Raw genomic sequence first — 13,230 nt, 5'->3', positions numbered from 1 at the left:
AGAACAAGTTAGAAAGGACAGGACTGTCAGAACAAGTTAAACAGGACAGGACTGTCAGAACAGGGAGATGGGGCAGCACTGTCAGAAAAGATTGAGTTGACAGGACTCTCAGAGCGGGAAGACTAGACAAGACTGTCAGAACAAATTAGACAAAACAAAAAGAGTGGACAGGACTGTCAGAACAAGTTAGAGAGGACAGGACTGTCAGAACAAGTTAGAAAGGACAGGACTGTCAGAACAAGTTAAAGAGGACAGGACTGTCAGAACAAGTTAGAAAGGACAGGACTGTCAGAACAAGTTAGAGAGGATAGGACTGTCAGAACAAGTTGGAGAGGACACGACTGTCAGAACAAGTTAGAGAGGACAGGACTGTCAGAACAAGTTAGAAAGGACAGGACTGTCAGAACAAGTTAAAGAGGACAGGACTGTCAGAACAAGTTAGAAAGGACAGGACTGTCAGAACAAGTTAAAGAGGAAGGACTGTCAGAACAGGGAGATGGGGCAGCACTGTCAGAAAAGATTGAGTTGACAGGACTCTCAGAGCGGGAAGACTAGACAAGACTGTCAGAACAAATTAGACAAAACAAAAAGAGTGGACAGGACTGTCAGAACAAGTTAAAGAGGACAGGACTGTCAGAACAAGTTAAAGAGGACAGGACTGTCATAACAGGGAGATGGGGCAGCACTGTCAGAAAAGATTGAGTTGCCAGGACTCTCAGAGCGGGAAGACTAGACATGTCAGAACAAGTTGGAGAGGACAGGACTGTCTGAACAAGTTAGAGAGGACAGGACTGTCAGAACAAGTTGGAGAGGACAGGACTGTCAGAACAAGTTAGAGAGGATAGGACTCTCAGAATGGGGAGAGTAGACAAGACTGTCAGAACAAGGATACTATACAGGCCTGCCAAAACAAAAAGAGTGGACAGGACTGTCAGAGCAAGGAGCGGGAGACGAGACAAGACTGTCAAAAGGGAAACTGAAGGGACTGAGTGGACAGGGCTGTCAAAACAAGAAGAGTTGAAGGACTGTCCGAACAAGGAAAATGGAAAGACTGTCAGGGCCGGTAGACAGGACAGGAGTTTCGGCACAGGAAAAGGTGGACAAGACTATATGACTAAATCTTTTTCCCTGTGAATTTAACTTATGCTAGTAAATTTTTTTATCTCTCACAGATAAGAAAGCTCAAAACACAAAAATATGCATATACATGTACATATCTTTAAAATTAATTTACTCAGTGTCACGTTGATATTTCGTCATGATTTTTTTTAATACCAGGTATAACTCGTACTAGTATTATAATTTATGTAAATGCTTTGTCATTCTTCTGTGCAGGGATTGGCTGAATAGACTATGAGCTGTGACGTCATAAACCTGAGACTATAAATTAAACGCGCTTTCATATTACATTCAGAATTGTCTTTGCTACGTCAGTGTATGTACGGGACAGACTCATTTCTTGTTTACCTCTAACATTTTAAAAGAATTTATTGGTTTTCTTGATACCTTGAGTCTACTATCTAGTAATTGATTTAACAAGATGGCACAAACAGTAAGTCAACCACGTCAAAACTTCCATTTGGAGAGTGAAGCTGGTATTAACCGACAAGTGAATATGGAGCTTTATGCCAGCTATACTTACCAATCCATGGTGAGTACTATACTTTTGTTTATTTTTTGTTTTCATCCAGATAATCATCAAAATTTAGGCTAAGAAGTACCACCAATACACGTTTGTATCACACAATGAGGGTTAACCATGAACCATTCACTATTACTATGGCAACTGATGAATTTAAGTTTTTAGGTCAGCCTGTATTTACTAACAGTAATCAGTGACCTTCTTAGGTCATAAAACACGTGAGTGGTGCTGAGATTAACGTGACACGCAGTTTTCTATAAATTGTCCTAAATGAATACCGGCGATGGTCGAATATCAGTTAAAATAGACTGTATTAGTTATGTTAAGATTGAAGTATGCAAGAGATCTACAGTAGAATAGACATTTAATATGGAATCGTATGTACTTTAAGCTAACAAATAACTAGATAAACCTCTTAATAGATAAACGAATGACATTTCCCGCCATCCAAATCACCATTAAACGCCATAAAATACACATTTTGATAAGATTTCTGCTGCGCATTTGAAAGATATAGTTGATTGTTGTTAGTGGCCTTTATCGATGAATGTGGCCATTATTAATTATGCAGAAAGTTCCAGTCTAAAATGTACAAATCAATACTTACTCTACCTTATTATAATTATGTAGATTATTCTGTGTTGTCATGTGAAAACAATGTTATGTTGTCGACTTAATCTTAGTAACGCATGAACAAGTATAATGTTGAACTATTCGAATTATATATAACAATAATAACATATTTTCACTGTTAAAAAAGTGCTCAATACATTAATTGCAGTTCTGTTTTACTATTTCTACATCGAGTTATATATTATTTAGATCTATGTAAAGCAGCTTGGATATCTATTTAATCTTTTGAATTTTTAACAATGTTAATTTATGTGTCCTCTTTTTTACATAATGAGTTTTAAAATATTCATTAGTTAGGCCTTATCTATATAAGGTTAAAGCAAGTGAGGTCAAATTCCTGCCTTAACTAGACCACCATAATCTACTATAATAGAATAGTTTGGTCTGAAGTATTTCCCTCTTATCTCGTTTAATTTAAAGAACCGTTATATATAGGTTATGTAAAGAACAACAATTCGTGGTTGAGTGTTATGTATGACTCAGAGATCACCGGATGTGCAAAATTAGAAACCAGCCCATTTGATAATACGATAGTGATCTGGAAAGTCACGAAGAAATAGGTTAAGAGGCCCCTTTGAAGGTCCCCTTAAATATGTACTGTGATAGATTATGCATAGCATAATCACCTAACACATTCAGTCTAGAGAATGGCTATTATGTGGTTTACGCCAGCATTATATTCTCAACACGAAATAGGATTCTGTGATCAATAATAATCCTCTATTGTAGTTTAGGTCACGTTCAAATTTTGTAGGATTTGTTTCTCCACATAAATCAAGGCTTGTAAAAACCTAAACGCTTTCTGTCACCGAATTGGTATCAAACTATTTCAAATATCGCTTGACGTATAATTTGTCATTTACTTTCAGGCATTTTATTTTGATCGTGATGATGTCGCTCTACCAGGATTCAGTAAATTCTTCAAGAGCTCTTCCGATGAAGAACGGGAACATGCTGAAAAACTGATGAAATATCAGAATAAACGTGGTGGACGAGTCGTTCTTCAAGATATCAAGGTAATAGTCCTTTTATATATAAATTACATTGAATTCAATAACAGCTGTGACTGTTTACTTACGTTTATTTGACGTGGACAGATAGATATCAACTGTTTCTGTATTAAAAACGGGCGCCTAACTGCCCAAAGCAGTTTTTAACCCCCTAGCTAGATGGGACACCACACATTGATGACCTTCAAGACTCATCCCAGTTAAATACGGTTATGTAATACATGTACTTTCCGTGTCTTGCCTGAGGATGGTAGCGGAGATATACATCTAAGCACTAATGTATCGCTCTGTAAAACTTTTCTTCCAATGAAATGTAGGACCGCTTCTGTGGTTTAATCTCATTATGTTTAAAAAAGCGTTTGTTGCGGGGTGGAAATCAATGAAAACCTGCATTGTCTCCCCTATGGCGTTTTCTGCACCTTTCATCCTGGTCTTGAATGAATCCAATGATGAATGAGCAAAGTTGACTTTTGTATTTGTAGAAACCTGAAAGAGATGAATGGGGAAGTGGTTTGGAAGCTATGCAGGTAGCTCTACAACTAGAGAAGAGTGTAAACCAGTCTCTGTTGGATCTTCATGCTGTTGCTGAGAAACACAATGATTCTCAGGTATGTTCCTTAATACAATAGCATTACTTGATTGCGTCTGCAAAGGGATCGACTGTATCTTATCAGTAAACGACAAATCACCACTTGTGGATTCTAAATGATTGTTCCAGGACTGTGCACCAATAGCCTCTGTCCTATCGGAATGACACCTTTTTCTGAAGCAGAGTTCAGAACCATTCTATAACTATGTATCGATGTTGTAATTACAGATGCAGGATTTCCTGGAAGGAGAATACCTGAAGGAGCAAGTTGACTCCATTAAGGAGATATCGGACTACGTGACACAACTGAAGAGAGTTGGAACTGGTCTGGGTGAATACATCTTTGATAGAGAAACTCTCAATGGAGAAAGTTAAATTCCCCGAGATGAGATATCGGCATAGTATCCTAATACTACCCAATTTCATTTGTTCAAATAAATAAATAAAAATTAAAGTTTACAGTTGCGTTTTCCTTCCATTGTAAAAATCGTCAATATTAAGTGAGCGTCGATAAGTCGTTGGGTGAGAGGTCTGGAGCTTTTCAATCGACACGAATGTTGATTTGGACTTATTTATCTAAACATCATGATCGTTTCTGGGCACTTGTCATTAAGGTTTTCTTATAGTCTAAAGAATATTTCGATTGGTCAGTTTAGCAGATTTGGTTGTTGGGACGAATAGAGCAACTGTTGCCTCACAATCCTCTAGTGGATTAATTTGTCGTAGTTAATCTAATGGGGGGTCAGCTGCCATCACTTGGTCAAGTGTGCATTATAAATGGAGAGAGACTTGCCCTTGTGATTGTTAAAATGTCGCGAGCTTGCACGTTACAAAACAAACAGTTTTGATCTCGAAGGATGAGAATTCGACAGCCCAAGCTTAAATATAATTTGACGCATCAAACTATATAATAAATCATGAAGTAAAAAATTCTTGAAGCAGTCTAGTCTTGGAAGAACTCCCGCTATTTCGTAGTTATTCTACCGTGCCAGCTTGTTGGACAAGATACAAATAGAACGTCGTACACCTATTGCCGGTAGGCCTACTTCAGACTGCCGCGAATAATATTTCTAATATTTAATCAACATCTGAAACCCATTGCAAAATGATACAAACTTACAGTATAGAAAGATAAATCATTTTGTTAAAATCTACGTTGAATTGAAATAAATGTATTCATGAAATCTTGAGCTAGCTTTTCAGTTTAATTGCTTCGAAGTCAGTCAATTCGAATATAGACTTCAATTGTTTGGAGTTGTCGCCCTTATCTCAGGCATAAACAGGAAAACTATATACCGTTATCCGATTTCTAAGAACGTTTTATAAATATGTATAAAACCAATAATAACAGCATCATTTAAAGTACTGGTAGGCCTACTACAAGTTGGAATCCATAGGTCTAACTACATGGCAAATAGGTGATTAGTCTTCTGATTCCATCTATGCAAACTATACTTATGTTTTGTTTATGTTCTTGTGCTTAGAAAATTATCGAAATTATCAAAACAATGCTGTTATCTCCCCTGGATTATTATATTTTCGTACACGTTTATCTCTTTTGAAAAAATTAAATCACCTACAAGTACATAATTTGCATAGTTTCAACGTTTGCTGCGAGTTCATATCGTTTTTCTGAACCTGTGGTATGAACCCTGGAACACTATTGTTCTGTGATCAATAGTTATATGTAATAATATAGTTGACTATATCAATTTGTTGCTATCTGATCTCTGTTCTCACTAACGTGCGATGTCGGTAAAAGTTTATTCATTCACAAAACTGCTTATATTATTACAGGTTTTGAAGAGAATCAGTTGATTATTTTAACTGATAAATATGTTTATGCGTCATAATATTCGAAATCGAGGCAAAACTGTAGCCTATCCGTTGAAGCGTTCAAAAGCCAAATTCTACCAGGTCAAGGGTAGGAAAATAAATGATTGTATCCCTTGAAAAATTTTGCTTTATCATTCATTATACAATATAGCGACCTTGAACATATTTGTCGAAATTTTAACAATAATATATGCTACACGCATACGAGTAATATCACTACGCAAAAACCCCTCGCTCACTATTGAAAACCTTTTACATACCATTTTATTTACTGTTTACTGTTTTAGACAAAATACACAAGTAGTTAATATAAATTCGATATTTTATAGGTAAAATAAAATAGGTAAAAATGTAATGCTTGGGGGAATATTATAGCCGATGGGTATTTCATTATCATGTGCGTTATTCGAAGCTTGCACCGCAGCATGAAATGCGTTCAGCGGAATAGCAACAAATATGAAAGTAGATCCGAACGTCTTCAATATGTGTTTTATATTTTATTTGTTGTATGTGTAATGCGGATACAGATAGTATATGTTTATGATCTCCTGTATTGCTCTAGTAGTATTACACGTGTATGTAATAAAAACCAGTATTATCTTATCTACCACAAACACTAGTATCTGTAATATCTTATACAAATATATTATCTAGATGGCTGGTTCATCTCAGAGCATCTTAAAAAGTCGAGTCTCATTTAAACATTCAAACGCAGATAATTCTGGTCACACATGGATTTGAAGGCTCAAATTTCGACGGTGAGCTGTAAACACTATTTCTGATTGGCTTAGCTAAAATATCCTTATGCCTGGCGCAACTGTCCCTTTAATGTACAATCCGGACAAAATAATTGTGTCAGTCTATCGGTCTATATATCATAAGCTGTCCGAAGATCGCATGACGTGAATCTCTGAGTAACAACATGTTTTTTAGATTCTGTTTTATTATTTCTATAATAAGTTTCTATCAACATCAAAACAAAATACACTTAATATAAGTGTAAACCAGACAAAATAATTGTGTTATTCTATATGTATATATTATAACTTTCTTTTACCATCAATAAGCAAAACACACTTAATATAAGTGCAATTCGAACAAATATATTTTGTCAGTCTATTTATAACCATATATAAAAGTTTCTGTAACATCGAGGTATAAGTACATTGATATAAGTGCACATAGGGCAAATTTGATAATCAAAATAGATATCAAGGGTTATTGTCCAGTTTCCTTGATATCTAACAAAATGACAAAACCGTCCTGTGGTATAGTATCGTCTTTAGGTTCCTGAAAATTTACAGAATTTTATTCCACTTGACATTTCATAAAACTAAAAACTTTCTTGGCATGTCCAGAGATATTTCCAGAAAAATATGAATTTTTGGTCATATCTGGAGTATATCTGTTGGTTGGTGGAGATCTTCCATAAGCTTGAGCCACTTCTCTCAGTAGATTTGAACTACTACCACAACATAATCCAATATACTGTACACCGATATTCTTCGCCTCCTCAGCAAACTTTCTGACTTCTGAACGAGAACACAGGGTGGTATCATTATCGAGAGGAAACAGAGGCTCACCTAAAAAAAACCACAGATACCATCAGTGGAAGATTATAAGGCACACATATTGATATCTGATATTTGTGTTGTATAATATAGACACATCACTTGTGTATTAACTTGTGTTGTTTCAACACAAGCTTTTTTTCAGTGCAGTGAGAGTTTTAAAGTTGGAATACAAACGATTTCAATGTCATGTAGCAGATGCTAACTCTCTTTTTAAGCAATAGTTATTTTTTTTTTACCTGTCTTCGGATTTGTCAGAGACTGGAATGTTTTCTCTTTGGGTGTTGTCCTGAAAGGTACCGGAAGTGCTGCTATGGGACCCTGAAATCGAACACAAAATCACAACTTCAGAGCACGTGCCCTTGAATCCCACTTACACCTGATTGGAATAATAAGAGACGTGCACGGCTTTGCAGTATGCAATGATATATTTTGCCAGGACAATAACATCAGCTGTTTTAACATTTTGATACCAACGGGATATATTTTTTTTTAAGTAGACCCATTAACTATTAATATCAGCATCTTTGGAAGACGATAATAACAATAACTTACCTTACAAGATTTCCTCACTTCTTTCAACAAAGGTAACATAGTTTCTGGTCCACGTCCACAATTGAGACCAACAACGGCTGCTCCAGCTTCTTCTAGTTTACGTAAAGCTACTGGAAACGGCAATTCATCTGTTGTTCTATCAGGGCCATATGGTACCAAAGTAATTACAGCAGGCAAACCTACAAAATTCGTTCATCATTCATATAATTCATGAGACAACAGTCACCAAATAATATATAGAAGATGAAGTGTGAAGACATTCTCCACTGACAAAATATGTTTAATGTTCATTATTTAATTAATCAATGATCGATATAAGAAACAGCTTTACTAATCCGATTACTTCTTGAAATCCGGACTTTGTAAGGAGGCTCGGATAGAATCTGATTAAGTCGACGTACGAACTAACCAATCACATTACTGTACTTCTTGAAATCAGGATTGAATAGGGGACATCTGTAAAAATCTGATCGCAGAGTTTAGTCGACCTAAGGCTAAAAATTGCCATTAGTCGCTCTTTTTCTACTTTTTGTGTAAATATTTAATCTTATAGTAGACCAGGGCGGCCGAGATCCATGGTTAATATAGGCAGTTGGTCAATATTGAACGTTTCGATGTGAATCAGATGCTACTGAGCCCTCCGTAAAGTAACTCCCAATCTAGTTATCTAATATTAATACATGTAATTATTATAAAACGCTTTACAATAAGCAAGGTTATTTTAAGCCTCTACAATTACACATAAAAATATGAAATGTGTCTTTCCAAATTGCAAATACATTGTAGTCAGTTGGACGTATATGAATAGCAGTAGATTTATTAGGTGTCGGGGCCACATATTTTTCAAAGGGAGGGGGGGGGGGGGGGTATATTTATAGCGTCTTTCGATAAGTTAATGGTAGCTAAAAAGTCCCATAGACATTCGCATTTAGCATTTACGACCTTTGATATGTCAAGGAAAATTAATGATTGATTGATGGTTTATGATTGATAAAAGACGAGTTTATTTTCGCGGACTACCCGTTGTCCGAAACATCTGCCCCTATTCCAGCCTCTGATATATATTTTGACAGTTATCGGATGGAGAATTTCACATATCACCATACCTTTCGTTTTGTTAGTATTACGTCAAGCTGCGAGCCTTGATTTTTTCGTTAAATGGCCGACGAGAGCTCAGTTTCATTAAAAAAAACTTTGAAGGAACCACAGACGTGACAAAAATAGTGTAGGGAACTTCAAAAATATCCATCTGTCCGAATATATCTGGGTTTGGCAGATACGATTTAAATAATAAATAGGTTTTAAACCCCTTCAACTTCGGAGGTGCGGACAATGTCCACAAACAGTGCCTAGTTTTTCTGTCTCTACTCCAGCCGACAAATTTGACAATAACTATCAAAGGCTGGAATAGAGGCAGATATTTCGGCCAGATTCCTCTTAGAAACGACAATTGGCTGAGTATGGGACAAATCTACTTAATATGATTCTATGATCGTGTACCCTTTAAAACCCTACACATTGCGGGGACTTGGGTTAATCTCACCATTTCCAAATTTTTGGATAGCTTCTAGCGCTAAATGAGCTTCTTTATATTCACAGAAGGTTTCACCAATGATGAAATCTGCTCCTCCTTTCACAGCCCATTCGACTTGTTCCTTAATAAATAAATGCCAGTTAGGGTTCATGTAGGTGTTGATAATAATAATGATTAAAAGAGCTTGTTAAGAGGTTTTTTAATTTTTTTATGTGTATCGGGACACTGATCAATTTGCACCCTTCCAAATTTCAATCAGACGTCTATAAGTTTTTGATGACGTCACTAATAGCAAAGTATGCTTTATCACATTATCACGTGGAATTGCAGGAACCACAGACGTCTGACTGAAAATTGGAATGTTGCAAAATTAAAGTAAAAAAGAAAACTTATATAACTTGAGATAATTAAAAGTCTGATTAAAATACAATTCACTATATAATTGTTTTGTCTTTGTCCAATTGATTTGACTACTTGTGGATCTGACAACTTTTTTGTTTAATGAGCGTTTAAAATTGGACGTTGTACACAAAGTACGAAATTAATCTTTTCTAATATGTTAAATCAATCAAATTGAAATATAGAATTTGTATTTTAATCAGCTAAAAGATGTAGGCTATCCCAGAGAGATCTTATGTGATGTGGTGTTGTTTTGGTGAAGATTAATTCAATTCCTGTAGTGTAGGTCATTTAGACATTAATTTTTGTCAAAAACAGGTAATAATTTTCCTCAAATTGTTTTCAGAATTTTTCTTTACACATTGTGCTATCTGGGATGTCGTCATTAAATAGGGATGGTGATTAAAAGTTGGTATTATAATAAGATGTTATATAAAACAGCAATATACCTGAAATATCTGGCTTGCAACATCATACGTTGTGGGATCGTCTGGATTAAAGACGTTGGTGTTTGATAAATTTCCCGCCATTAGTGTATTTGTCTCGTCTGCTACATCTCGTGCTATTTTTAAAGCTGTGAGATTCAAAGTTTCGAGTTCATCTTCTCTACCAATAGTTTTCATTTTTTGACGATGTCCATAATACTGAATTAAGGAAATGATATTGGGAAACATCTTTCTGAAGTCCTAAGGCTATAAGGCTCTCTAAAGCATAGGCCTACATGGAAAAGTACAACACGTCATACAAGATAACGGTCTGGAAATAAAGACCACAGTTAAAGTTCCAAATATTTCCCATTACTATTAGCAGCTGTGTCTTACATGCAGTATAGCACAGTTCAATGTTACAACAAATACAAAAAGTCTCTTACAGTAAAAGCTTCAACCACGTCACTTCCGGCGTGTACATATTCTTCATGAAGATTTCTAACTCTATTTGGCTGTTCAAGAATTATTTCTGGGGTAAATGCACCAGATTTTAAAAATCCACGTCGTTCTAATTCCCACATATAACCTTCTGCACAAATGATTGCCTCACCATTTTGAAGGCGTTCGAGGAAACCTGTAAGACGATTTAAAAGAAAGGGAATGATATTTTCCACATTAGAAATGTAGCCTTCACATACAAGGGTTTTTCTTGGTACAGCTCTGAAAGTGCTGTTAAAGTTGTTTCTTATTAAAAATATTTAACACAGAAAGAAAATGACAATTTTAAACAGTACCGAGAATCTTAGACTGTATTTGGGTCGATGTAAATGCCAATCAATGACAAAATTATCATTTTGAAATATGATTTTAGAAATGTTAGTTTTCTGTTCAAAATGTGTGTCATTTTCATAGGAAATTTCAAAACTACAATTTCCAAACCTCACATTTCCATGCATGGACCCGATGGCATTCTAAGACAAATAGCAAGCAAACTGCAAATTTTATTTCACAATTCAATTCTGAGCTCACTGTAGACAGAAAACAATCACCTTCAAGTTTTTACCTGTTTTTGGCATCTCCGATAATTAGGACCAATCCAAATATAACAACTCTTCTTCTTGAAGTCAATACATTAGTTGTGTGTAAATATATTTGTTATTTGTTCATCTGTCTATAAATAACATTAAAGCTATCATACACCCCCAAACATGAGTAAAGACCTCGTAATCTACAACTAATTTTTTTTTACGAGCTTAATTTGTTATTGGTTGGCATATCGAAAAGATCGCCTTTTGCCAGGCAATGTAACATATGCCCACAGGCAGCTTGAATACAACATTTGTTAAACGTCAAACATCACAACTATGATATATTCAACCTTCAAATTTCTTTAAAAGATACATGATAGCTTTAAAGTTAACCTAGTTTTTAAACCTTGTTATTTCTTGTTCCTTATCTTCAAACCTCACGAGATCGTATGATAACAGATAAGCTTGAACTAGATCTTATCAGAGCAGTACGGAAGATCCGAAATTAGACAAGGTTATTGGCAATTTTAATGCAGACATAGCCGTATATCAGTTGCACTGTGGTGCAAACGGGACAGTGTTGAATGGTGTGATCTGATATCATTAACTTTGTACCTTATTCCATTTCACACCAAGGCCTTTGTAAAGGTTTTTTTTTTGCCTTGATTTTACTCTGACTTAATTTTATTACTTCCTTTGAATTTAAAACTTTCTTATGAATTTTGAGTTGAAAAAAAGCTTGTTTCATGTTCTTTTTTCATTTCGTCAGTCCGTATGTGATAAAGTGACTTTATCCAACACTTAATTTTAGTGGAATTGAAGGAACCATAATCGTCTGATTGAAAATTTGGAATGGTAGAAATTGATGTTATCAGTGCCCCCGATATTCATATTTTTTTTAAGAAAAACTCTCTACTATCGCTTTAAGTGCGTCAATTATATCTCACCAATCTAACACCAATGTCAATGAGACCCGGTATAACCCACACCAGCACGCTGTTTATTCATGTTATGTGTACTGGTTTTATACATTCTCTAAGTACTATGTTTTGTTGTGTAAAATAGGCATTAAGTCATATTTGTAGCTCGAATAAAAACATCATTATATTGGCCGCACCCAAGGATGGCAAACTATTCAGATCTTCTTACACACTTGACGTGTGAATAATATAGAATTATATACTAATTCTATGGGACCTGCACGCATTAGATGCAATAGTTTTTGGATATAAATAGGTATGCTTATGTATATAAGATCACATGTTTATCAATGATATGAATTATTGCCCTGTTTGTAAAAACTTTGTAGTTTAGGCTGTCATGGAAGTTTCTGTCGTGTTCGTGTATCGTTTCGTTTTTTTTCTGCTTTGAAATAATGTTTTATGTGGTAATGTATAATGAGCATGAGTGAGCGCGTTTTTATTGTTTTCATTTGAAATTGATGCGCAATTAAAAAAAAATGAAATGAATGGAGTTTTGCGTCTTACTTTTCTGCACCATGTGGGCTAATGAAGACAGGCAACGCCATGCAGGGTGCAATGAGGGAAATTTTGCCAGGACAGCGGCATTAGCCTGCTCTTTATCGATTTCCAACTGTCGAGGAATCTTAAACGTACACAGCCTGTAGCACACGGGGCCTCGGCTTTTTCCATGTCAGCCCCTCTCACCTGCATCACTGACAGGGGGAAACCGGGTTGAAAAATCTGAAGGTATTATCTCGACCTATGCCGGGATTGAACCCTGGACCTTCAGGATGCGCAATTTAAGCCACACAATTTGAGCCGTATATAGGCACTATAATGGATATTGGATTTTATAATATTAAGTTAAGAGTTAGATCCCTTGATGTGGCAATTTCTACATTATCTCAATTCCACAGGCCAAGTGTGTAAACTCGTTCATTCCATCTAAAGCTTCGCACCGATAAGCGAACACATCGATGTGTTCATATGCTGATACTTTATGTTAAAAATTGACTTTGCAAGTCACTTTCCTTGGAATGATT

The 13,230-nt window shown here is 35.7% G+C and overlaps 2 protein-coding genes across 2 annotated transcripts; one reads left to right on the top strand and one right to left on the bottom strand.

The window, feature by feature from the left end:
- Positions 1-1,421: 1,421 nt before the first annotated feature.
- On the top strand, positions 1,422-4,335 carry LOTGIDRAFT_183389 (hypothetical protein). Its single transcript, XM_009062116.1, has 4 exons — positions 1,422-1,651; positions 3,145-3,291; positions 3,768-3,893; positions 4,103-4,335. Exons 1-4 carry the CDS (start codon positions 1,541-1,543, stop codon positions 4,247-4,249), a joined length of 531 nt encoding a protein of 176 aa, XP_009060364.1. The 5' UTR covers positions 1,422-1,540; the 3' UTR covers positions 4,250-4,335.
- Positions 4,336-6,635: 2,300 nt separating this feature from the next.
- LOTGIDRAFT_183387 (hypothetical protein) lies at positions 6,636-11,326 on the bottom strand. The gene is made up of 7 exons (XM_009062115.1): positions 11,261-11,326; positions 10,641-10,831; positions 10,219-10,413; positions 9,380-9,491; positions 7,837-8,015; positions 7,521-7,602; positions 6,636-7,293 (listed from the first exon to the last, which is right to left on the bottom strand). The coding sequence occupies exons 1-7, from the start codon at positions 11,271-11,273 to the stop codon at positions 7,019-7,021; spliced, it is 1,047 nt and encodes a 348-aa protein (XP_009060363.1). The 5' UTR covers positions 11,274-11,326; the 3' UTR covers positions 6,636-7,018.
- Between the last annotated feature and the right edge of the window lie 1,904 nt (positions 11,327-13,230).

The sequence above is a fragment of the Lottia gigantea genome (genome assembly GCF_000327385.1).
Source record: "Lottia gigantea unplaced genomic scaffold LOTGIsca_5, whole genome shotgun sequence".
Lineage (NCBI taxonomy): Eukaryota > Metazoa > Mollusca > Gastropoda > Lottiidae > Lottia > Lottia gigantea.
This window is presented reverse-complemented; position numbering and strand designations above follow the sequence as displayed.